This window comes from Saccopteryx bilineata, chromosome 2, assembly GCF_036850765.1.
Source record: "Saccopteryx bilineata isolate mSacBil1 chromosome 2, mSacBil1_pri_phased_curated, whole genome shotgun sequence".
Lineage (NCBI taxonomy): Eukaryota > Metazoa > Chordata > Mammalia > Chiroptera > Emballonuridae > Saccopteryx > Saccopteryx bilineata.
This window is the reverse complement of record NC_089491.1, coordinates 315,597,409-315,624,015: the sequence shown is the minus strand read 5'-3', so window position 1 is coordinate 315,624,015 and position 26,607 is coordinate 315,597,409. Positions and strand designations below refer to the sequence as shown.

Genomic DNA, 26,607 nt, shown 5'->3' with positions numbered 1-26,607 from the left:
GAGTAGCATTCTATTGCATACTTATACCAGTTTGTCCTTTCTCTTTTTGACAAATTCAGAACCTCCAACTGGCTAAGAAGCACACAGACACATCAGGGTTGTTTTGAGTTTCGGGCCATTATGAATAAAGCTGCTATGAACATTTTCATACAAGATTCTTGTGGTCAGAAGCATTCACTTCTCTTGCGTAGGTATAGGTGTGTATGTGCACAGAATTTAATTCTCTGTATATTTTCAATCCCACAAGACATTAATGCTTATTAAATTATTAGTGGTCAGTTAGATTTACCATTTTTAACACTGTTTAGTCCTTCCTGCAACTCCAACTATTTACCTGAAATAATATTCCTTCTGTTTGAGAATTAGTGCCCTTCTGCTAATGGTTAACTTTCTTGGTTTGGGTTTGTATAAAACGTCTTTATTTCACCTGTACTTTAAAATTTTTATTTATTGATTGATTTTAATGAGAGAGGAAGAAAGCAAGAGAAAGAGACAGAAACATCACTTTGTTTCTGTGCATGCCCTGACCAGGGATCGAACTGGCAACCTCTGCACTTCAGGACGATGCTCTAACCAACTGAGCTATCCAGCCAGTGCTCACTTGTGTTTTTGAAGGACTTTTTTTTTGGGGGGGGGCTATGATTTTCTAGATTGGTAGTTATTTTCTTTCAGCACATTTACAGTATCATCTTACTGTCTATGATTTCCCTTTTTACTGTGAAAATAAGTTGTCAACCGAAATGGTTTCTCCTTTGAAGGTAATGCATACTCTTTTTCATATTTTAAATATTTTATATTTTATTTGCTTTTATACAGTTTCATTCTGATGAGTATAGATATGGGTTTTTAAAAAATCTTATTTGAGGTTTGTTGAAACTGAATCTGTGGCTTGATGTATTTCATCCACTTTTTAAAATTTATTGATTGATTTTAGAAAGAGGAAGGGGATGAGAGAGACAGAAACATTGATCTGCCTCTGTATATGCCCTGGTCAGGGAGGGAACCAATAACTGTTGTAAAGTACCCGTACCTCAATTCCACGGGTTTACGTAGAGACACCAAGTCCAGATGAATTTTGAAGGACTTTATTAAAGGAGGAGATTTATTTAATATGCCTGCCTCATATGGCTGACATGGGGCATTTGCAGACCCAAATTGTGTGCACCAAATACATCTCAGAGGCTGATTATATACCCTTGATCACATACAGGTTGGGGGGAGCATAACATCATGGCACAAGCTTATAACATTTGTTTAGAGAAGCCATAGAAACATTAAAACTTTTAAGGTAACACAATCAAAGATATTTACAAATCTTTTGGTATCTATCTCCCCTCCTCTGCCTAGAGGTATGTTACTCTCAGGATTCCAAGGATGGAGAAAGAGCCAAATCAATGTAGGGTGGTATGTAAATTCTGTCTCTTATTAAAAGAGAAAAGAAGTTCCTCAGACAATCTTTATTCTATAGGTCAGGGGTCGGGAACCTATAGCTCGCAAGCCAGATGTTGCTCTTTTGATGGCTGCATCTGGCTTGCAGATAAATCTTTAATTAAAAAAAATAACGTTAAAAATATAAAACATTCTCATGTATTACAATCCATTCATTTCCTACCGCTCATGTTCATGGTTGCAGGTGGCTGGAGCCAAGCACAGCTGTTCTTCGGGACAACACCAAATTTTTTATTGGATAATGTGTAACATACATGGGTCGTTGTGAGGTCAGGAAGTAAACTTCCCTTCTTTTAATCAAGTAGTCAGATAGCTAATTGCAGGAACCCTTTTGACGAAGAAGATGGCTAAAAGAAAAAAAGATGAGGAGTATTATACTTTTCAGCAGGAATGGACAGAGGAATTCGCCTTTATGGAGAGAGCAGGTTCTGCAGTATGTCTAATATGCAATGATAAAATTGCATCGATAAAACGGTCAAATATAAAGCAGCACTTTGACGCATACCATACTACATTTGCATCAAAATATCCAGCGGGGGACAGCAGGAAGAAAGCATGTCAAGAGCTACTGTGCAGAGTGCAAGCTAGTCAGCAGCAACTCCGTGTTTGGACCCAACAAGGTGACTGGAATTCGGCTATCTTTGCTGGTGCTTTAGCAATTGTGAGAAATGGAAAGCCATTCACAGATGGGGAGTATGCCAAAACATTCATACTTGATGTTGCCAATGAACTTTTTAATGACCTTTTGGAAAAAGACAAGATAATCAAACGAATAAAAGACATGCCTCTGTCGACAAGAACTGTTCACGATCGTACCATCATGATGGCAAATCAAATTGAGGCAGCACAAGTGAAGGACATAAATTCTTTTCTCTTGCTTTGGATGAGTCAACAGACGTAAGCCATTTATCCCAGTTCAGTGATTACAAGGTATGCTGTCGGTGACACACTACGTGAGGAAAGTCTTTCTGTTTTGCCTATTAAAGAGACAAGAGGGGAGGATTTATTTAAGTCTTTCACTGAGTTCGCTAAAGAAAAAAATCTACTGATGGATAAATTTATTTCAGTGTGTACTGATGGTGCTCCATGCATGGTGGGGAAAAACAGAGGATTCGTAGAGCTTCTTTGTGAACATGAAAAGAGACCCATCCTAAGTTTTCACTGCATCCTACATCAGGAGGCGCTTTGTGCTCAGATGTGTGGCGAGCAGCTTGGTGAGGTGATGTCACTGGTCATCCGGTTGGCCAACTTTATTGTTGCCCGAGCTTTAAATGATCGCCAGTTTAAAACACTTCTGGATGAAGTTGGGAATAATTATCCTGGTCTGCTTCTGCACAGCAATGTGTGTTGGTTGTCAAGAGGGAAGGTGCTCAGCCATTTCACGGCTTGTCTGAGCAAAATCTGGGCTTTTCTTGAAATGAAAAGTGTCGAGCATCCTGAGTTAGCTAACACTGAGTGGCTCCTGAAGTTCTACTATCTCGTGGACATGACTGAATATCTGAACCAGCTCAATGTGAAAATGCAAGGCATTGGAAATACAGTCTTATCCCTTCAACAAGCAGTGTTTGCATTTGAAAACAAGCTGGAACTCTTCATCACCGACATTGAAACAGGTCGTTTACTACACTTTGAAAAACTGGGAGAGTTTTAAGATGCATGCACAGCAAGTGATCCTGCTCAACATCTTGATCTCCAGCAGCTAGCAGGCTTCACATCTAATCTCCTGCAATCATTCAAAGCGCACTTTGGAGAATTTCGTGAGCGCACTCATCTTTTTAAGTTCATCACACATCCACACAAGTGTGCAGTGGACAGCGCCGACCTGAGTTACATCCCCAGTGTCTCCGTCAGAGATTTTGAGCTACAAGCTGCTGACCTGAAGGCCTCAGACATGTGGGTGAATAAGTTCAAGTCACTGAATGAAGATTCAGAAAGACTTGCATGACAGCAAGCAGAGTTGGTGAGCAAACACAAGTGGGGAGAAATGAAAAAATTTCAGCCTACAGACCAGCTGATTGTCAAAACTTGGAACGCGCTTCCTGTCATATACCATACAGTGCAGCGTGTGAGTATTGCTGTACTGACAATGTTTGGCTCTACATATGCATGTGAGCAGTCTTTCTCACATCTAAAGAACGTTAAGACCAACCTACGATCATGTTTAACAGGTGGAAGTCTCAATGCCTGCATGAAGCTTAACCTCACCACATATCAACCGGACTACAAAGCCATCAGCAAAACCATGCAGCACCAGAAGTAGCATTAATGGTAAGAAGTACTTTATTCATCATTGGTTAGCAACAGCATAACAACATTATTAAAAAGAATTCAGAGATTTATTGTACTTTAAAAATGTTGGGGCCCTGGCCAGTTGGCTCAGCGGTAGAGTGTCGACCTGGCGTGCAGGGGACCCCGGTTCGACTCCCGGCCAGGGCACATAGGAGAAGCGCCCATTTGCTTCTCCACCCCCCCCCCCCCCGTCCCCCTTCTTCCTCTCTGTCTCTCTCTTCCCCTCCTGCAGCCAAAGCTCCATTGGAGCAAAGATAGCCCGGGCACTGGGGATGGCTCCTTGGCCTCTGCCCCAGGCGCTAGAGTGGCTCTGGTCACGGCAGAGCAACGCCCCGCGGGGCAGAGCATCGCCCCCTGGTGGGCAGAGCGTAGCCCCTGGTGGGTGTGCCGGGTGGATCCTGGTCGGGCGCATGCGGGAGTCTGTCTGACTGTCTCTCCCCGTTTCCAGCTTCAGAAAAATACAAAAAAAAAAAAAGTGTTGGTCTTACATAAAATACACACATTTACTTGAATTTAGTGTTAAACATAATTGTATGGCTCTCATGGAATTACATTTTAAAATATGTGGCATTCATGGCTCTCTCAGCCAAAAAGGTTCCCGACCCCTGATGTAGTTAAAACTAAATGACCCATTGTCCTTGCAAGCCAGAAACTTCTACATTTTTCTCCCTCCCCTCCCCAAAGGAAGGACGGGACAGGAAAGCCTGGCCTTTTCTCCTAAAATAGCAATATTAATTTTGCAGCTTTTAGGTACCTTACTACACAGCCTCTGCATATGGAGACAATTCTCTAACCAGATATAGGACCAGGGCTCATTCACTTTTTTAGTATCTCAGCCATTATCTCTTCACATACTGCTTCTATCTTATTATTTCCCTCCTTCTCTCCTTCCTGTACTCCAAATAAAGGTACATCAGACTGTCTCACAGTATCCTCTATATCTCTACTGTCTCTAACCCTATCTTATGTTTTCATTTCTTTTTTTTTCTGAGAAAGAGAGAGACAGGAACATGGAGCTGCTCCTGTATGTCTCCTGACTGGGGAATTGAATCAGCATCCTCCAGGCTCCGGGACAATGCTCCAACCAACCAAATGAGCTATTAGAGAGAGAAAGGGGGAGAGAGGGGAGAGGGAAGGGGAGCATTCATCTGTTGTTCCACTCAGTTGTGCATTCTTTGGTTGCTTCCCTTGTGTGCCTTGACTGGGGATTGAACCGCAACTTTGTCATTAGCAGTAGACACTCTTAACCAGGGGTCCCCAAACTTTTTACACAGGGGGTCAGTTCACTGTCCCTCAGACCATTGGAGGGCCGGACTATAAAAAAAAACTATGAACAAATCCCTATGCACACTGCACATATCTTATTTTAAAGTAAAAAAACAAAACGGGAACAAGTACAATATTTAAAATAAAGAATAAGTAAATTTAAATCAACAAACTTACCGGTATTTCAGTGGGAACTATGCTCCTCTCACTGACCACCAATGAAAGAGGTGCCCCTTCTAGAAGTGCAGCGGGGGCTGGATAAATGGCCTCAGGGGGCCGCATGCAGCCTGTGGGCCTGTAGTTTGGGGACCCCTGCTCTTAACAGTCTGAGTTAACCGGCCTGGGCCTTAACTCCTTTTTATCCATGCTTCATTCTGGGTAAGTTTTTCTGTCCTTTCTTCTGAATCATTACTTGATCCCCAGTCAAGTTTAACTTGCTGTTAAACTCATCAATTGGTTCTTAATTTTGGTTTTTTAATATTTGGGGTCTGGATTTTCTACTTCTAGTTTACTTTATTCTTAGATTTTCCCTAGGAGTGCAACCTTCCAGGATCCTAACCAAAACAGGAAGGTAGTTTATAGTTTACCAGGGTTCTCTTTGGGGACATTTGGACTCCAATTTTTGTCTCAATTGGAGACAAACATTACAACATTTGTTATTTGCATGCTACTTGTTTTCGTAACTTTAGCACAAATAAAACAGTTACTTAATGGCAAGGATTTTAAAAATTGTTTGTGGTCACTTGCAGATTTTTTTTAAAAAGATTTTATTTATTGATTTTATTTATTGCCCCACCCACCCTACTTTCTTCCACTAATTCTATATCAGCAAATGGCTCCAGGGAAAGAGCAGTCCTACTGCTGGTCTCAACTCTCTGCATTCCTGATCTTTCTTGCTCTAACACCAATAATTCCTCAACATTGTACTAGTTCTTCATTTCTAAAAGTACTTCTTTTTTTTTTTTTTTTTTTTTTACAGAGACAGAGAGAAGTCAGAGAGAGGGATAGATAGGGACAGACAGACAGGAACGGAGAGAGATGAGAAGCATCAATCAATCATTGGTTTTTTGTTGCGACACCTTAGTTGTTCATTGATTGCTTTCTCATATGTGCCTTGACCGCGGGCCTTCAGCAAACTGAGTAACCCCTTGCTCGAGCCAGCGACCTTGGGTCCAAGCTGGTGAGCTTTGCTCAAACCAGATGAGCCTGCGCTCAAGCTGGCGACCTCGGGGTCTCGAACCTGGGTCCTCCGCATCCCAGTCCGATGCTCTATCCACTGTGCCACCGCCCGGTCAGGCACTTCTTTTTTTTTTATTGACTATATTGGGGTAACACTGATTAACAAAATTATAAATGTTTCAAGTTAAAAGTATTTCATACAACGTCTTTAGTTGTCTTCAGCTCAGAAATTGGAAGAATTGTTTAATCAACCATTATTGATGGAGGAGCTTATTAAATTAGATTTCTAGCCCAGCCATTTCTTCTGGACTCTACTGCCAAAAATCCAATGACCTATTGCACACCTCCATTTAGGTTTCTACAGGCATCTCAAACCCAATAAACTGAAATTGTTATCATCTCCCAGAACCTTGCTTCTTCAGCTTCTCTATGAGTGGGTCCATGTCACGTAGACTTAAGTTATTTGTATATTGTCTTCTCTTCCTGAAGTTCAATTGATTCAACTTAGTAAACATCTCCCTGCACTTAAGAGGGTAGATCTCATCATATTAAGTGTTCTTAATACACACACAAAAAAAGACACGAGGAAATTTTTGGAGGTGACAGATATGTTTATTACCTAGATATTATGCTGATGCTTTCATATGTGTATACATATGTCCAAACTCATCAAACTGTATACATTAAAACCTGACCTGTGGTGACGCAGTGGATAAAGCGATGACCTGGAATGCTGAGGTTGCTGATACGAAACCCTGGGTTAGCCTGGTCAAGGCACACACAGGAAGCAACAATTATGAACTGATGCTTCTTGCTTCTCCCTCCTCTTTCTCTCTCTCCTCTCTTTAAAAGTTAATAAAAAAAATTATAACAAGCCTGACCAGTGGTGCAGTGGAAAAAAAATTGTATACATTAAACATGTAGTTTATGTTGTATCAATTATGCCTCAATAAAACTAATTTTTTAAAAAATCTCCCTAATGAAAAGTTGAAGGAATTTTAAGATTTAATCATCTATTTCCTTAGGCCCTGGCCGGTTGGCTTAGTGGTAGAGCTTTGGACTGCCATGTGGATGTCCCTGGTTCAATTCCCCCTCAGGTCACACAGGAGAAGTGACCATCGGCTTCTCCACCCCTCCCCTTCCTCTCTCTCTCTCTCTCTCTCCTCCTACAGCCATGGGTGGATTGGTTCGAGCAAGTTGGCCTTGGGGTGGTCTGTGCCTCAAGTGCTAAAAAACTGGCTTGGTTGCTGAACAATGGAACAACAACCCTAGATGGGCAGAGCATCTCCCCCTAGAGGGTTTACCAGGTGGATCCTGGTTGGGGCACATGCTTCCCCTCCTCTCTCTCTCTCTCTCTCTCTCTCTCTCTCTCTCTCACACACACACACACACACACACACAATAATAATAATAATAAAGCTATTTCCTTCAAGCAATTTTATATTGTTTATGAACTTTTTGTTCTGTGATCTCTTTTACAGTTTGCCTGGTAGTATACTTAAAGACTAGCATTTCATCAAGGAAACGTTCTACATTCTCTAATTTGTGTATGTGTGTGTGTGTGTGTGTGAGAGAGAGAGAGAGAGAGAAAGAGGGACAGACAGACAGATGAGAAGCATCAACTTATTGTTGCAGCACCTTAATTGTTCACTGATTGCTTTCTCATACGTGCCTTGACCAAGAGGGGCTCCAGCCCAGCCTGAGAGCCTTTGCTCAAGCCAGCGACCTTTGGGCTCAAGCCAGGAACCATGGGGTCATGCCTATAATCCCATGCTCAAACTGGTGATCCCTCGCTCAAGCTGGTGAGCCTGCACTCAAGCCGGTGACCTTGGGGTTTCGAACCTGAGTCCTTAGCATCCCAGGCCCACTCTCTATCCATTGCACCATTGCCTGGTCAGGCTCTCCAAATTATTAAAAAAGATTTTATTTATTCATTTTAGAGATTGGGGGAGAGAGAGAAAAGGGGGAAAAGGGCAGGAATCATCAACACATAGTTGTTCTCATATGTGCCTTGACTGGGCAAGCCCAGAGTTTTGAACCAGTGACCTCAACATTCCAGGTTGACTCTCTATCCACTGTACCATCACAGGTCAGGCCAAAAAAAATTTTTCTTTTAACATTTTATTTATTGACTTAACAGAGAGAAGAGAGTGAGGTAGAGCGAGAAGTATCAACTCATAGCTACTTCACTTTAGTTGTTCATTGATTGTTTATTATATGTGCCTTGCCTGGGCAAGCCCAGGGTCTAGAACTAATGACCTCAGCATTCCAGGTCGATGCTTTACCCACTGTACCACCAGAGTCCAGACAAGTGAGGCCAAATTTTTTTTTTTTTAATGAGAGAGACAAACAGGAAAGGAGAGAGATGAGAAGCATTAACTCATAGTTGGAGCACTTTAGTTGTTTATTAATTGCTTCTCATACATGCCTTGACTGGAAAGCTCCAGCCAGGCCAGGGACCCCTTGCTCAAGCCAGCAACCTTGACCTCAAACCAGCAACCTTGGCCTCAAGCCAGTGACTGTGGGCTCAAACCAGTGACCTTGGGCTTCAAGCTAGTGACCCTGTGCTCAAGCTGGTGAGCCCACCCTCGAGCCAGCAACCTGAGGGTTTCCAACCTGGGTCCTCAGTATCTGATGTCAACATTTTACCCACTGCACCACCACTGGTTGGCAGGCCAAATTTTTTAAAATAAAATTTTAAGTGATTTGCTGCATATCATAAAAAACTGACACAAAAATAACACAAAAGCCTGACTAGGTGGTGGCACAGTGGATAGAGCGTCGGACTGGGATGCAGAAGACCCAGGTTCAAGACCCCAAGGTTGCCAGCTTGAGCACGAGCTCATCTGGATTGAGCAAAAAAAAAGCTCACCAGCTCGGACCTAAGGTCGCTAAGCAAGGGGTCACTTGGTCTGCTGAAGGCCTACGGTCAAGGCACATATGAGAAAGCAATCAATGAACAACTAAGGTGTTGCAATGAGGAACTGATGATTGATGCTTCTCATCTCTCTCCGTTCCTGTCTGTCTGTCCTTATCTATCCCTCTCTCTGACTCTCTCTCTGTCCCTGTAAAAAAATAATTAAAAAAATAAAATAAAATAAAATAAATTCGCCTGGCCTGTGGTGGCACAGTGGATAAAGTGTCAGCCTGGAATACTGAGGTCACTGGTTCGAAACCCTGGGCTTGCCCAGTCAAGGAACATATGGGAAGCAACTATGAGTGAATGCTTCCTGCCCCTCTCCCCCTTCTCTCTCTCTCTTCAGTCTAAAAACCAATAAATAACAAATCTTTAAAAAAAAAAATCTCCTATCCACCTGTATAGCCTATGGAGCTCCCATTACAGGACAAAGACAGGCCTGTTCCCACAAAAGTTTGAATAAGCTGCCTTCTGCTGCCCTTTCCTGCCCCTCCTCCTTAGTCATTCCTACATGTAGACACCTTATATCACACATCAGGATTGAAAACATAAACTCCTACTGCAGTCAGTAATGCCAATGAGTGAACAGGGTAGAAAAGAACCCTGATGATCTAGACATCTTAAAAAGGTAATGGGTAGTGTTTTCAGCTGATTGATCATGGAGAGAAGTAGGACTTATATTATCAAGTCTCCAATCTTTATTTCTTTTTGTTTTCTCTTTTTTTGTTGTTGAAAGAAACAGGAAGAGAGAGACATTGAGCTGCTCCTGTATGTACCCTGACTCGGATTGAACCCACTACCTTGTTGTTTCAGGACAAAGCTCTTAACCAACTGAGCTAACAGGCCAGGGCCATCCAACATATTTTTTAAAGATTTTATTTATTCATTTTTAGAGAAGAGAGTGAGAGAAGATAGAGAAAAGGAAGGAGGAGCAGGAAGCATCAACTCCCATATGTGCCTTGACTAGGCAAGCCCAGGGTTTCAAACCGGTGACCTCAGTGTTCCAGGTCAATGCTTTATCCACTGCGCCACCACAAGTCAGGCCACCCAATATTTCAAGACAACTCCAAATATTCATGTGTCATCTGCTAATTTTTTGTTTGGATTATTAAATTAAATATAGAGAGAGATAATGCAGGCCAAACAATACATAATTGCATAAAATATTCAAAGTTCTCCTCAAATACAGTGTGTCCGTAAAGTCATGGTGCACTTTTGACCGGTCACAGGAAAGCAACAAAAGACAATAGAAATGTGTAATCTGCACCAAATAAAAGGAAAACTCTCCCAGTTTCATACCTATTCAGTGCAGTTCGATGTGGGCTCACACACAGATTTTTTAGGGCTCCTTAGGTAGCTAACCCGTATAGCCTCTACAGACTTTTCACTGATTGATGGCCTACCAGAATGGGGTTTCTCCACCAAACTGCCAGTTTCCTTCAACTGCTTATCCCACTGAGTAATGTTATTCCTTATGTGGTGGTGCTTTGTTATAAACGCGCTGATATTCACGTTGCACTTTGGTCACGGATTCGAATTTAGCGAGCCACAGAATACACTGAACTTTCCTCTGTACCGTCCACATCTCGACTGGCATGGCCGTGGGCTGCTCTGCTGTATACACGGTGTTACCTCATCATCTGCGCATGCGCACATGCTGCCACATCATCCTACAGAAACTGGGAGGGTTTTCCTTTTACTTGGTGCAGATTTCACATTTCTATTGTCTTTTGTTGCTTTCCTGTGACCGGTCAAAAGTGCACCATGACATTTACTTTAGTAAATTCTCCTGAAGCATAATTCAGTATTCTGCCTTCTCTACACAGAATAGCTTTCTCATCCTTCTCTCCTTATTGAATTATTTTTCTTCGGAGTTTTTTCCTGGTTCCAAGGCAGGCAGAATAGTCTTCATCTGGGCCTCTTAGTAATTTATCCATCTCTATAATGTAGTAAGGACATTATGTTATGGCTAATTATCTCAAATAGAGCTCCTCAAAGGTACGGACTGTATATATATTTCTCTTTTTGCCCTCAGCATCTAGCCGGTGCTTAATGGATACTAGGTCCCCTGCAACTATTTGCTGAAAGGAACAAGTTTGTTGACCTTAGGTCCTGGCCTAGGCGCAAGGTTGGAGAGGTTGTTGGCACAAAACCATCAATGACTGCTGCTGACCATTAGAGGGCAGAGTGATTCCACAGCTGTCTGGACCAGCCTCATACGTCAAGTGCCCCCAAACCTCTTCTGCTGATTTCCAACATTTCTCACCACCACCGCGAACCCTATTTTAACAATCCTTGTCAACACAAAACACACAGTCACATTCCTGGAGCAGCCCTGAGGTCACCCTCTTCCTCGCCAGACAGCCGCGCGCTCTCCCTCCACAGTTCCCTTTGGGAAGTAAAAAGTTAAATCCGCCCTTCCACCTGGTCCCTTTTCTCCGCTGATTCGCTTAATGAGGGGTGGGGGTAGTTAGGGGCGTCCTAGAAAAATTGGGTCACCGGGTCCCTAGGACTCACCTACTTTAACGTCTTTTCCAGATACCCGTCACTCCAGGACACACGTCCACACGCACACATTTTCCTACCCAAGATCCTGAATCAGCAAGTCTTACCCTGCCCAGAAGGAACACGGTAAGAGGGGAGGGAAAAGGCAGGAGCCTAAGAGGCCTCCAGTTGTTCCCACACAGTTATCTGTTCAGTCCTCCTTCCCATCCCCGCGAGGGAGCCCTTTCCAGGGGAACTGCCTCTCTGAGGGGCGGACGCTGGCAACCGAGGAGAGGGAAGAGGGTCTAAGTGAGGACAGCGGTCGAGCTGTGGGCGCTGGACAGCCCGCGACTGGGGATGGGAAGGAAGGAGTTAAAAGATCCAGGATTGGCTCTGCTGTCACCGAGTCAGGGAGGGGAAGCGTCCGGGAGGGAGGGTTCTGAGCTTGGCTTGAGTCCTCCCACGTCCCCCCTTGACAGCCGAAGACTTGGGCTGGCCGGACGCCCCTTTGGCACACTCGCCGGGGCAGCGCTCCCGCACGCACACAACACTCTCTGCCCTATTTCTCTCCCTTGCGCCATCTCCGACCTTCTCTCCGGAGCCCCAGCAAGCACAGAAGCACGCTTTTTCTCAACACACACACACACACACACACACACACACACGCTAGCTCACTTAGGTCCCCGGAGCTCCGGCGCTCCTCTTCCCGCGCCCACCTGCTCTACAGCGTCCTACACTCGCCCGGCCGTCGCGCGCCCAGCCGCCGGAGGTCCGCTCGCCGTCCCGCCCACCCGGCACCTTGGCGCTCTGGACCGCGACTGTCGCAGCTGGAGGGAACCAAGTACCCTGGGGTGAGCGCCCCCGCCCCGCCCCGCCTCATTCCCACCGGGGCGCGCCCAGAGCCCGAGGAAACTGCGGAAGCCATGGTGCGAGTCCCGGCTCACCATGGTGCCCGCTAAGGCCATGTCGTGCCCCAGGTGCCCCACCGGTGCCCACTTGCGCCTACTGCTGCTCCTGTCGCCACTGCTGCTGCTCCGGGGCGGCCACGCGGGCAACCTGACGGTGGCAGTGGTGCTGCCGCTGACCAACACCTCGTACCCGTGGTCGTGGGTGCGCGTGGGCCCGGCCGTGGAACTGGCCCTGGGAAGGGTTAATGCGCAGCCCGACTTGCTGCCCGGCTGGACGCTCCGCACGGTGCTGGGCAGCAGCGAAAACGCACGGGGCGCCTGCTCCGACACCGCCGCGCCTCTAGCCGCGGTTGATCTCAAGTGGGAGCACGAGCCGGCCGTGTTCCTGGGCCCCGGCTGCGTGTATGCCGCCGCCCCGGTGGGGCGCTTCACCGCACACTGGCGGGTGCCGCTGCTGACCGCCGGCGCCCCGGCTCTGGGCTTCGGCTCCAAGGACGAGTACGCGCTGACCACACGCGCCGGGCCCAGCTATGCCAAGCTGGGCGACTTCGTGGCGGCTCTGCACCGACGGCTGGGCTGGGAGCACCGGGCGCTCGTGCTCTACGCCTACCGGCCAGGTGACGAGCGAGCCTGCTTCTTCCTCGTGGAGGGGCTGTACATACAGGTCCGCGAACGCCTCAATATCACGGTGGAGGACCTGGAGTTCGCGGAGGGTGACCTCGATCACTACGCAGAGCTGCTGCGAACCGTGCAGCACAAGGGCCGAGGTGAGAGCGTGAGGGGAGTGAGGGGCGTCCTAGCTCCCTTTGACCCGGAGCCCCTCGAACCCTTCTGAAGTGCCGGGACGTCCTCTATCCCTTTGGCCAGTCTTCTTTCTCTTCCTCTTACTCCCTGCGGTTCCTCATTCCTGTCTCAGAGTCTTTGGCCCTTTCCATCTTTGCTTTTCTATTTCCTTCTCTTTCTCCATCCCCCCTCTCTTCCCGTTCCTATGAGCCTCTCCTTTCTCACTTCCCCTGCTCCCCCACCTCCTGCTCACCAGTTTCTCTGGACTTAACAGAAGGGAAGGAATGCCTGCTGCCACCCTGACACTTAGTAGGTCCTCGGCTTAATTCCCATCCCTTTTTTCTCGCTCAGTTTCTGTCTGTTCCCAACAGCCTTGTTCCCTCCTCCGTCTTCTCCTCCCATTGCTCCCTCACACACCCGCTTCTCTCCAGTCCCTTCTCCAGTTGGCCCTCTTCCCCTCCTGCCCCCTCTCCTGACCCCACCTTTCCCACCTTAAGTTCCACTGTTCCCACTCCCCTCACCTCTGCTCCTTCTCCCCTTCCACCTCCTCAGTCCACCTTTCTCCATCTTTCTCCTGCCACAGCCTGGACTGCATGAGCCAGGAGTTCCACTTAACTACCACAGGATCTCTGAGCATCGCCCCTGGGTGCCCCAGCTTCCCTACCTGAGCTCCCCCCTATCCAAGGCCTAGGCTTTTCTATCTGACCCCCCCTTCCTCCCCAGTTATCTACATCTGCAGCTCTCCAGACGTCTTCAGAACCCTGATGCTTCTGGCCCTGGAAGCTGGCCTGAGTGGGGAGGACTACGTTTTCTTCCACCTAGATCTCTTTGGGCAAAGCCTGCAAGGTGCACATGGCCTTGCTCCCCACAGGCCCTGGGAGAGAGGGGATGGGCTGGATGTCAGAGCCCAACATGCTTTTCAGGTGAGTGCCGAGGTGGGACGCCCAGGCCATGGGACTGTGAGCCGGTAACACATAGATTCTGGGCTCCAGATCCTGCAATGTCTAAAAGGATTTTAGACAAGGAGTTCTTGATGCTCACAGGGAGTTAGGTGACAAAGGGCAGGGTTCTGGGGGAAGGGTGTACGGAGGGCCAGAGAACTCAGAGCCAAGAGGATAAAAATATTTGAGAATAGGCTTAAGGTGGAAGGATGTTCAAGTCCTGCAGACTAATTGGACTTAGAGAAGCCAAACCATTGGCTCTCCTGCTTTGGAGCAGACAGCTCCTCACCCAGGATATGGCGTCCAGTTTGACCTTGAACTAAGCAGAGATACAGTTCTGGGATGTGGGCCCCAGGGTACTGGGAGGATGGGTCAGTTCCCAGCTCACCCCTCTCCACTGACCCCTTCCTCAGGCTGCCAAAATCATTACATATAAAGAGCCAGATAATCCTGAGTACTTGGAATTCCTGCAGCAACTAAAACACTTGGCCCATGAGAAGTTCAACTTCACCATGGAGGATGGCCTGGTAGGAGTGGTCCTGGGAACCTCCAGGATGGACCCTCAGCCCCTATTCCATGGCCCTCTGCCAGTCTCCAACCTGTTACTCAGCCATCCCAGTATCCCGAGATCTCCCTCTTTCCCTTGCCACTGTTTCTGTATCCTGATGATGAGAGGACAGCATTAACAAACTGTTCAGTCTCTGAATCTCGCATCCTCATCAGTCAAATGGGGACGAAGTATCTTGCCCTATTTGCCTGGCAGGATTTGAAGTTGTGGTATGTGCAGAGGCATCTTATCAATAGCAAAATCCGTGGCATGTGGAGTGTTTTCTTCCACCCTCTTCCAAGTTCCCAGTATCTCCCATTTCCTCCCCACAACACCCCACTCTGTACCTTTCACACATCCCACCCCAGTCAGGCTCTGATGGTCCCTGCAGGTGAATATCATCCCCGCATCCTTCCACGACGGGCTCCTGCTCTTTGTCCAGGCAGTAATGGAGACTCTGGAACATGGGGGAACTGTCACCGATGGGGAAGGCATCACTCAGCGGATGTGGAACCGAAGCTTCCAAGGTCAGGGCCTGGAGGTGACAAGAGTGGGTTGCCTTGGGGTGCACTAAGCAGGAGACCATGAGAAGCCTCTAGTCCTGCAGCACAGGTAGTCATTTGCCCATGCAGTTTTTCCTCTCTTCTACAAGAAATTTCTGCAGCTTCCTTTACGCCCTCCTGCCCCATCTCCCTAGCTCCATCGAGAAGTCCTTCTAAGGGTCCAGCCCCAATCATTTCTGCTACTGAAGTATCTGTCCCTTTTATTACCATTCCATGTATGTGTACAGTATATGTGTTTGGAGGGCAAGGCAGAGATACTCAAGGGATGGAGATGAGATGGAGGGGTGGTCCCTGAACTTCCTTCCACTCCCTCAAAACAGCCATCTTCCTCCATGCCCCAAGGTGTGACAGGATACCTGAAAATGGACACCAATGGAGATCGAGAGACTGACTTCTCCCTCTGGGATATGGATCCTGAGACGAGTGCCTTTAGGGTAAGGCTGTGCCCAGAGAAGACAGTGCCCAATGAGAAAGACATTTCACCCTTCTGTCTCCCACCACAGCCCTGCCAGGGTATCTGTCTATTCTGTAGTTACCTGTCATGCTTGGTCACTTATGGAGAGCCCTGGATTAAAGAGGTTGGCTCTAGTCTGGGGGAGCAGCCAGAATGATAGACTAATGGGCATTACCTTTAGAAACCCCATGTCTGAGGAGGAAGCATGGCCCTGCCTTCAGGCAGCCCAGTGTCTCCGAGGTTGGTAGAACCCCTCCCACAAAGAGGCAGCTCAGGGACAAGATGAACACACATTAAACAACTCTAAGTGCAGTCAGGAATGGGAAGGGATTGAGCACAGGCACCAAGGAGCAGATCATCCAAAGAAAGGTTCCTGAAGGAAACGTACATGGATTAGGCCAGGAATGTCATCTGAGAACAAACACTGCTTTTTCTTGTCTTCTGTGTGCTTCAGTCTATAAACTCTCTAGGATTCTATATGGAATTTTCTTTGTATGGAGTTTTTCCTATATGGAGTTTTTTTCCTTTAAGAGTTTTCAAGTTTTTCCACTCTAATAAAATTGGACAAGGATATGGAGTCTCTCTGTATCTTCTCCCCAAAGAGGTCTGGTACATAGTTGACAGTGCAGATACAGGGTCTGGAAGCAGAGATGGGGTCAGTGGGAGACAGGACTGCTCCATGGGATAAGTGGCCTTACAAGCCCACCGTTCCTGCCCTCCCTCCCATAGGTCGTTCTGAACTACAATGGGACTTCCCAGGAACTGGAGGCTGTGTCAGGGCGCACACTGCACTGGCCCCTAGGATACCCGCCTCCTGACATCCCCAAATGCGGCTTTTACAACGAGGACCCCACCTGCAACCAAGGTGCCTGCCCCTTGCCATCTAGGCCTCCATTCTGGAGATCCTGCTTCACCCCATGGGGAGTCAAATAAGTGCTTTTCTCTCACACTGAGAGTTTTCTGGAGAAACTTCTGCCTTTTTCTTACTTTCATCATCCTAGTTCACTGGTTGACTATTAGAAAGTTCTTCCTTCTGCTGTCTAACCAAAATCTTTCTTGTACAATTTGGACCCTCTCCTACAGCCCATTTTTCCACCCTGGAGGTGCTGGCTTTGGTGGGCAGCCTCTCCCTGCTCAGCATTCTGATCGTCTCAATTTTCATATACAGGTGAGCATTAGAATGAGGATGGTGAGGCTGGGAGATCCGGAGAACCAATCTCAGGGGAGGTGGCAGGAAACCAGAGGCAAGGGGGAAAGGCTGAGGTACAGCAGGGGAAGGCTTATGAAAATGGGGGAGAAAAGAGACTAAAAAGCCTTAGGACACAAGAAAGAAAGGAGGAGGAGGAAACAGGAATAGGATTGGCCAGGGAGAGCGTGGTGATCCCAGAGGAGCAGTGCAGTTGTGGGCGTGGCATCATAAAGGCCTGGATTCTGGCCCAGGGACTGGTTTGTCCTCCGGACTCTTGCAGACCAAATGAGAAGCAATGGTTCAAACCCTTTGGGGTTGGGCCCTGTTAGTGAGCAGAGATGGTGAGCCCTGTGTGCACTGAGAGAGAGAGGAGCCCGTTCCTGCTTTCCAGTGGAGTTGAAGTGAAAGTTCAGGAAGAGTTAAGGACAGAGGGAAGCAAGGAGGGAGGGAAGAAAATCAGTGCTGTAAATCATATATTTATACTATGTGTAGATATTTTCACACAATATTTCTTTTCATTCTTATAACAATACTTTGAAATAAATATTGAGGTCCCCAGTTTCCAAATGAGGACATTTGGACATGAAGACATGAGACTCAAAGAAATGAAGTGACTACACAAGGTCCCAGTGAAGCGGAATTTCACCCAAGCCTCCTGACTTTCATCCCAGAGGACAATCCTGAAATCTGCCTCTTAGCAGAGCAGTGGGGCTATCTCTAGGCACTTACAGTAGCCCCAGGATTCTAAGAAGGAGCTGAGGACAGAGCACCCCAGTCCTGGGCCAGGGGCTCAGATGCAATTTTCATACCCCAGGAAAATGCAGCTGGAAAAGGAACTGGCCTCAGAGCTGTGGCGGGTGCGTTGGGAGGACTTGGAGCTCAGTAGCCTTGAGAGGCACCTCCGGAGCGCGGGCAGCCGGCTGACCTTGAGTGGGGTAAGAACACTAGTATGGGGGGGCTGGGTATGGGGGGGTCATGTAGTGCCTGATGGGTAGGGGAGAGAAGACAGAGCAGGGTTCTGGTCCCGGCTCTGTCTTCACTTGCTGTGTGACCTTGGCCACGTCACAGTCCCTCTCTCAGACTACTTCAGATGATTACATCTACAAAGCCTCTCTCAGAAAGCTCTTTCAAAAGTGGAAGATAGTATATATAAAAATACGTTAACAGAAAAACGTAAATGAGAGGATTTCATGATGTGGTGACACAAAGGTAAGGCAGGATAGTGAAACCAGAGCTCCAGCCACCAGCAAGGAGAGCTGGACCCATGGTGGGGCCCATGGGCTGACCATCTCTCCTGCTCTTCATCCCTTCAGAAAGGTTCCAATTATGGCTCCCTGTTCACCACGGAGGGCCAGTTCCAAGTCTTTGCCAAGACAGCATATTACAAGGTGGGTCTGGGAACGAGGGCAGGGTGTGCTCTGATAGAGGACAGGGGAGGCTCCTAGAGGCAGGGTTGGGCTGTTAGGAGCTGTTGGAGTTCCCAGGGCACTGGGCCATCTCCTCACAGTGACAGTCTCCATTCCTTGCGCAGGGCAACCTCGTGGCTGTGAAACATGTGAACCGCAAACGCATTGAGCTGACTCGAAAAGTCCTGTTTGAACTGAAGCATGTAATGTGGGAGAGTGAGGCTGTGGCCTGGGGAAGGGTCCCAGCGGGGCTCAGGGGAGGACGGCAAACAGCCCTGGTTATGAAGGACCTCAGGGTTCTCTGCAGCCCTGGGGTGGGCCTTTGCATGTTGTGCATGGGAGGAGGGGGTCATAGATGGGCAAAGGACAACTGGAGATATCCTGGAGGAAGGTCCTCAAGGGGCCATACTTGATGCCCCTGGGGCATGGAGGGTTTAGGAGGCAGAGGAAGTGGGGAGAAGATTTGGGAGAAGGTGGGCTAAAGAATAGCATGGGAATCAGAAACAAAGGTCCTAGAATGTCTGCAGAGAATGAATACGGAGTTAAGAAGAGTGAGGGGTCCTTGAGAATGGGGGACACCTTGGTGAAGAGTGAGGTCTCTGTCAGCCTCCTGATGCTGGTTCCCACTTGCAGATGCGGGATGTACAGAATGAACACTTGACCAGGTTTGTGGGTGCCTGCACCGACCCCCCCAACATCTGTATCCTCACAGAGTACTGTCCCCGTGGGAGCCTGCAGGTGAGGGGTCAAAGGGGTATCAGGAAACCCATCTGATGCCAGGCAAGCCTGTCTCTTTCTTTGCCCCATTTGTAGAATGGGGGTGGGAGAGGGCAGTGGCACTAGAGTAAATGCAAAGCTTTGTCCTGCTCTGGCACTTTACAGCAGTAGGACCCCTGCACTCCTCCTCCTGGGGGAGTCTTCAGGGCACAGGTCTGACTCTCACTGCCTAGCAGGACATTCTGGAAAATGAGAGCATCACCCTGGACTGGATGTTCCGGTACTCTCTCACCAATGACATTGTCAAGGTCGGTCTAGGAGAACGCATTGGATGTGGGGGAGGCAAGCTTCTCTGGCTGTCTTTGTAGGTCCGACTCATACTCAAGACCCCTGTCTCCCACATTCTCCAGGGAATGCTGTTCCTGCACAATGGACCATTTTGCTCCCATGGAAATCTCAAGTCATCCAACTGTGTGGTAGACAGTCGATTTGTGCTCAAGATCACTGACTATGGGCTGGAGAGCTTCAGGGACCCAGAGCCAGACCAAGGACACACCCTCTATGCCAGTGAGCTCAGACCCATTCTGTTCCTAACCCTGACCACGGCCCAGTCCAGCAGGAGACCAATACCTGGTCTGATGGATGTGAGCACATGTTTCCTGACTCTTGCTCAGTTCATTCACCAGGAGAAAGAAGAGTCAGATATAGTGGTCTTCAGATCTCTTCTCGCTCTAGCACTCAGTTTGGTGACTCCAGAGCAGTCCTGGCCAAAATCTTCTGGCTACATCCTTGTTTCCCCTTAGCTTGGGGACCCTTCACCCTGTGACTCCTGACCTCTGACCCGCAGAAAAGCTGTGGACAGCTCCTGAGCTCCTGCGAATGGCCTCGCCCCCAGCCCAGGGCTCCCAGGCTGGTGACGTGTACAGCTTTGGGATCATCCTTCAGGAGATTGCCCTGAGGAGTGGCGTATTCCACGTGGAAGGTTTGGACCTCAGCCCCAAAGGTGAGAGGACCATACTATCCCCTAACCCTGCCACAGTCTCAACTAACCTCAGTCCCAGAGAGTTGAGACCCCTGGAAATGCCATCACATCTTCCTTCTGGAAAGCTCAACTACATCCTCTTCTCCATTGCTGCCAGAGACCCTGATGCATGACTGGTTCAATTCCCTTCAGGCCTCTCCTGCTCCATGCCCTGGTCCTGGACTTCCACATCCCTCCTCTCTCTCTTTTTTTTAATTTATTTATTCATTTTTGGAGAGGAGAGAGACAGAGAGGGAGAGAGAGGAGAGAGAGGAGAGAGAGAGAGAGAAGGGGGGAGGAGTTGGAAGCATCAACTCCCACATGTGCCTTGACCAGGCAAGCCCAGGGTTTCGAACCGACAACCTCAGCATTTCCAGGTTGATGCTTTATCCACTGCGCCACCACAGGTCAGGCAGCACATCCCCTCTCTCAACAGGCCCTTGGCCGACCTTGCTGCTGAGCCCTTTTCCCCCCACCACACAGAGATCATCGAGCGCGTGACTAGGGGTGAGCAGCCCCCTTTCCGACCCTCCCTGGCCCTGCACAGTCACATGGAGGAACTCGGGCACCTAATGCAGAGGTGCTGGGCCGAGGACCCGCAGGAGCGGCCGCCCTTCCAGCAGATCCGCATGATGCTGCGGAAGTTTAACAGGTCGCTGGCCTTACCCCAACTCCCCTGCTCCCTCCACCACTTGTCTCATCCCTACAGTGACAGAAGGAACCACTCACAGCCCCCCTTACATAGCCTGCTGCAGCCACCACAGCCTTGCAACCCCCTTTGTGAATACCATATGAGCCAGCTGTCCCTAGTCCCCTTCCTCTCATACTTCTCTCCTCCAACAACACAGCTACCCCATACCCTTCCTGCCCAGCCCCCCAGGGCCTTTAGTCCTTAGCGATGTGCAAAGTAAATGGGGCCTCTCCGCCTTCCCACCCTACCCCGCCCCAGTTCCCTTTCCTCTGTGCCACCCTGAGGCCCAGTGCCTCCAGGCACACCACAGTACCTGTATGCCCTCCTGTTCTCACCCCCTCTGACTTCTAACTCACTGATCACCAAAGTTGATCAAACTGAAGAAAATAATCAGTATGCCTGAAGCTTCATACTTGCTTCATACTTGACCCTGGCATCTCTAAGATGAACTGCACTTTCCTCCTACTCTTTTACCCTGCCGTTCCCTCCTTCCATGTCCCCCAACCAGACCCTCACCAGGGCCCCCACTGCAGTTGGAAGGTGGGCTACCATTAAGCCTGAGTGGGATGAAGGCCGGTGGTGGGAACTCAGGGTAGGGCAGGGTGCTCCTCTCTCACTCCCGCCTCCTACCCCCTACCCCCCACAGAGAGAACAGCAGCAACATCCTGGACAACCTGCTTTCTCGCATGGAGCAGTATGCCAACAACCTGGAGGAGCTGGTGGAAGAGCGGACCCAGGCCTACCTGGAGGAGAAGCGGAAGGCTGAGGCTCTGCTCTACCAGATCCTGCCTCAGTGAGTCCTCGTGTCTGATGATGTGCCCTGCCACCCCTGTCCCAGCCCCACCTCACCCTCTGATCTTTGACCCCTCAGCTCAGTGGCTGAGCAGCTGAAGCGTGGGGAGACAGTCCAGGCCGAAGCCTTTGACAGCGTCACTATCTACTTCAGTGACATTGTGGGTTTCACAGCCCTGTCAGCGGAGAGCACACCCATGCAGGTGAGTCAGGGAGCAGCGACAAGTGAAGGCTAGGCAGATATGCTTAGCTCAGCATCTCCATCCCATAAGCTTGTCTTCTGGTTCCACTTTTCCCATCCAAGCCCAGGTGAGGTCTGTACTCCCTCGCCCCCTTTGGTTCTCTTCCCTTCCAGGTGGTGACCTTGCTCAACGACCTGTATACTTGCTTCGATGCTGTCATAGACAACTTCGATGTGTACAAGGTGAGAGTAGGAGTATTGATAGGAAGGACAGACTTACTCCTGAACAGGGTCAGAGAAAGGTAAAGGGCAGAATGAAACAGAATTTTTAAGAGAGGAGACCAAGGTACATGGGGAGAGACGGTGTCATAAAGAGACCCAGGAGCAGGCAGAGAAACCGCGCGCGGGATGGGGTTGGAGGATAAGGAAAGCCAGCGACTTGCAGATGGGGGTTCAGAATGACAGACAGTGCTCGAGGAGTTGGGGCAGCAAAGGGAAAAGAAAATTCCAGCCCTCATGTCTTGCACCCTCTCCTCACCCTCCCAGGTGGAGACAATTGGCGATGCCTACATGGTGGTGTCCGGGCTCCCAGTACGGAATGGGCGGCTGCACGCCCGCGAGGTGGCCCGCATGGCCCTGGCTCTGCTTGACGCTGTGCGCTCCTTCAGCATCCGCCACCGGCCGCAGGAGCAGCTGCGCTTGCGCATCGGCATCCACACAGGTGAGACCGCCAAAGCTTTGCTCACAAAGGGGGCTCCCCAAGGCTGAGCTGCGGCAGTGAAGCTTGTTTTCACCGGCCTCAGATCCCACCTCCTCCCTCTCCAGGAGCACCCTAGCCCTGCCCTGTGGCCATTCTCCATCCTCCTACCTAACACCCTCCCAGCCCCTCGCTGATGGGCTTCTGCTCCCTCCAGGACCTGTGTGTGCCGGTGTAGTCGGGTTGAAGATGCCCCGTTACTGTCTCTTTGGAGACACAGTCAACACGGCCTCAAGAATGGAGTCCAACGGGGAAGGTATGGTGGCCCTCTAGACCGGATGGGAAGGCGGAGTAGCTGGAACGAGGAAAGTCCTCTGGATCCTGTCCCAGCTCCCAGCCCTCTCTCCTCCCAGGCTTCTCCTGCTCATAAGGCCTCTCAACCTAAGCAGATCACCTCGAATCTAGTCAAAGATTCAGATCCTAGCTGCCCCGTCTTTCCAAATGCTTGGAAAATCTTTCCAGGCCAATGTTCACCAGTTCCCAGTAGGAATCTTTTTTTTTTTTTTCTTTTACAGTGACAGAGAGAGTGAGTCAGAGAGAGGGATAGACAGGCAGGAATGGAGAGATGAGAAGCATCAATCATTAGTTTTTCATTGAGCGTTACAACACCTTAGTTGTTCATTGATTGCTTTCTCATATGTGCCTTGACTGCAGGCCTTCAGCAGACTAAGTAACCCCTTGCTTGAGCCAGCAACCTTGGGCTCAAGCTGGTGAGCTTTTTGCTCAAACCAGATGAGCCCGTGCTCAAGCTGGCGACCTCGGGGTCTCGAACCTGGGTCTTCCGCATCCCAGTCCGACGCTTTACCCACTGCGCCACCGCCTGGTCAGGCCCCAGTAGGAATCTTACCTTTAGAGCCCTTCTGCCCTTTGGATATGGTAAAGAAGGCTCAGAACTGCTCACTTGGGTGTGATTCTCAGCTCTACAACTAACCCAGCTGGGTGTCAATTTGCTACAGCACCTCAAGTCTCAGTTTTCCTCATTTGTAAAAATGAGAATAAAATATCTGCCTCACTAGAATTATATAATAAACCTACATATTGTCTGACCAGTGGATAGAATGCAGTGGTGCAGTGGATAGAATGTTGGACTGGGACACTGAGGACCCAGGTTTGAAACCCCAAGGTCACCAGCTTGAGCGCAGGCTCACCAACTTACGTGCTGGTTCGCCAGCTTGAGCATGGGATCATAGACATAACCCCATGGTTGCTGGCTTGTGCCAAAAAGTCTCTGGCTTGAGCTCAAGGTTGCTGGCTTGAGCAAGGGGTCACTGGCTCTGCTGGAGCCCCCCAGTCAAGGCACATATGAGAAAGCAATCAATGAACAACTGAGGTGCCGCTTCTCATCTTTCTCCCTTCCTGTCTTTCTGTCTCTGTCTCTCGCTTAAAAAAAAAAAAGCTTGCTTCCACCTCTTCCCTTGGTCCTGTTTCCTGTTGATCTGCCCTTCTGTGTATTCAACACAATTCAATGCTGTATTCAACACAATTCAATCAAGTAAACATTTATTGTGCAACTACCGAGTACCAGGCCCTGGGATACTGAAAAGACCCAGACCCACAGTTAGCTGGGCGGCCCATGCAGACCCCAGCCAAGCCTCATGGCAGAAGGAGGGCTACTTGGAGTCGAGAGAGGCTCTGGTTCAGCAGATATTCCCTGGGCACTGTGCTTGGGGCTGTCAGAATAGAAGAGATTTTCTCACTGAGGTCCAGTCCTCAAAAAGCACATTCTCAGAAATGGTTAAATAACAGAACAAAGCTACTGTGATGTAGACTCCAGGAGTAGTGGGAGTGAGTTGAGAGAGAGGTCAGGGGTGTGGGATGTGGAGGGTACCTGGTCAGGAGTAAGGAGCCCTGGGTCTGACCTCAACAGCCTGGGAAGATCTCCTCCCCGAGGCCTCAGTTACCTCAGCTAGAAAACGAGGCTGATGAGTTAAGTAATTGACAGCAACCGCTGTTAAGTAATTGACAGTGCTTCCTGTGTGCCAGGTTCTATTCACTTTATGAATGTTAAATTTAAACCTCACAACAAGGTTCTGCAATGGGTACTGTCACTGTTAGCACTCTATAGACTAGAAAATGAAGCCCAGAGAGTTCATTACTCCCCCAAGCAAGCGTTCACAGGGAATTTTTGCTAACTAGAGCAGGATCCAATCTCTGAGCTCCTGATGACTGTGCTATATACTGTCTGTCCAGACCCTCGTGATGCTCGAGTGCTATGCAACGGAACTTGCTGCAATGATGAAAGCTTAATCTATGTTGTCCAGTATGGTAGCCTTTGTCACAGGGGTCCATTCATCCCTTGAAATGTGGTCTTGAAACTGAAGCACCAAATTTTTAACTGTATTTAGTTTTAATTCATTTAAATTTAAATAGCTACACATAACTCTTTGCTGCCAGAATGGATAACACAGCTCTGAAGTTCTAGGGGAAAGGCCAGAACAGTCAGACACCAAATGGAAAGGGTGGGACTCTGTATTAGGAAGCTTCCTGAGCCAAAAAGGAGAGAGCATCTTTCTACCCCTACAGTCCTTTTGTTGTTGTTGTTGTTGTTACAGAGAGACTAAGAGAGAGTCAGAGAGAGGGATAGACAGGGACAGACAGACAGGAACGGAGAGAGATGAGAAGCATCAATTACCAGTTTTTCGTTGCGACACCTTAGTTGTTCATTGATTGCTTTCTCATATGTGCCTTGACCGCGGGCCTTCAGCAGACCGAGTAACCCCTTGCTCGAGCCAGTGACCTTGGGTCCAAACTGATGAGCTTTGCTCAAACCACATTCTCCCGTGCTCAAGCTGGCGAGCTCGAGGACTCAAACCTGGGTCTTCTGCATCCCAGTCAGATGCTCTATCCACTGCACCACCACCTGGTCAGGCCCCCACAGCCCTTGATTTCTTCTGCTTTCTTCTCTTGCATCCCTCACCTTCCCTTCTTCTCCCTATCCTATTCAGCCCTGAAGATCCACTTGTCTTCTGAGACCAAAGCTGTCCTGGAGGAGTTTGGTGATTTTGAGCTGGAGCTTCGAGGGGATGTAGAAATGAAGGTAGAGAAAGAAGACCCTATCCTCACCACCCTTTGGGATTCCAGAAGGGGCCACCCTCCCTCAGGCCCCTATGCAAGCAGCCATTCCCATACCCATCATTTGGGAAAGTGAGCTTGACACTCTGCATCCCACTCTCTTCTTTTTCTGTTCAGGGTAAAGGCAAAGTTCGGACCTACTGGCTCCTGGGGGAGCGGGGGAATAGCACCCGAGGCTGACCTGTTTCTCCTGCTGGCCTTCCACACCTCCCTTCCCTGTGCCAGAAGTGACAAAGTGACAGAGAGGTACTGACCTCAGCTTCACCCACAGCCGCCCCACCGTTGCCAAAGGATCAGAGAGTGGTTTGAACAGCTCAAGTGTGCTGACTCCAGTGGAGACACCACGTATTACCTTTAAAAGAGGACTGGTGGGGAGAGAGAATTCGGAGCTCACGGGACCAAACCAAAGCACACAATCATGCCCAATGACACACACATAGGCACCCCCCCCCACTATCCACCTTGAATCAGGTCAGGCTGAGGTGTGGATTCCTGGATCCTCCTGCCCCTCCTTGTGCCCTCCTCTCTCAACCTTGCTACACTGTGACTTTTATGGAGAAGGGGAAGAGCCCCCTTATGGGCAACAGGAAAAGGAATTGGGGGATAGGGGAGTCCACATCTAGGCCTAGACCACATGGGCCACAAACACCCCCCTATCTCCCACCACCCAATATTGGATACAGTGTGCAGGGGAGGCAAGGGGGGGGGACAGAACGTTTGTATGCTTTGCTTCTCTAGTGAGTGGAGACCATTAAAATCTTTATTCTAGTGACAGTGTCTCTTCTTGAGGGATAGAGGGTTGCCAGAAAACACAACTGTGTTCTCCACCCTCTCTGTCAGAGAAGACGTGTTTCTCAAGCTGGGAACAGCCTAGGTATTACCCAAGCAGTGCCAACATTTTTGGTCCAAGGACCCATTTACACCCTTAAAAGTTATTGAGGGCCCCAAAGAGCTTTTGTTTAAGTGGGTTATATCTATCAATATATACTGTATTAGAAATT

At 48.8% G+C, this 26,607-nt stretch overlaps 1 protein-coding gene across 2 annotated transcripts; it reads left to right on the top strand.

Annotated features, from left to right (window-relative positions):
* The first annotated feature begins 12,020 nt into the window (after nt 1-12,020).
* NPR1 (natriuretic peptide receptor 1) lies at nt 12,021-26,378 on the top strand. Of its 2 annotated transcripts, none has more exons than XM_066262066.1 (22): nt 12,021-13,259; nt 13,999-14,198; nt 14,630-14,743; nt 15,155-15,290; nt 15,669-15,760; nt 16,510-16,645; nt 16,864-16,948; nt 17,784-17,904; nt 18,283-18,357; nt 18,501-18,578; nt 19,009-19,113; nt 19,326-19,400; nt 19,503-19,659; nt 19,940-20,095; nt 20,597-20,765; nt 21,451-21,597; nt 21,676-21,799; nt 21,952-22,020; nt 22,324-22,498; nt 22,692-22,790; nt 25,480-25,571; nt 25,724-26,378. In XM_066262066.1, exons 1-22 carry the CDS (start codon nt 12,530-12,532, stop codon nt 25,784-25,786), a joined length of 3,198 nt encoding a protein of 1,065 aa, XP_066118163.1. In that variant the 5' UTR covers nt 12,021-12,529; the 3' UTR covers nt 25,787-26,378. The 2 variants fall into 2 exon arrangements, with proteins under 2 accessions (XP_066118163.1, XP_066118164.1); XM_066262067.1 differs by having other exon boundaries at nt 12,024-13,259; nt 19,329-19,400.
* The last annotated feature ends 229 nt before the right edge of the window (nt 26,379-26,607 follow it).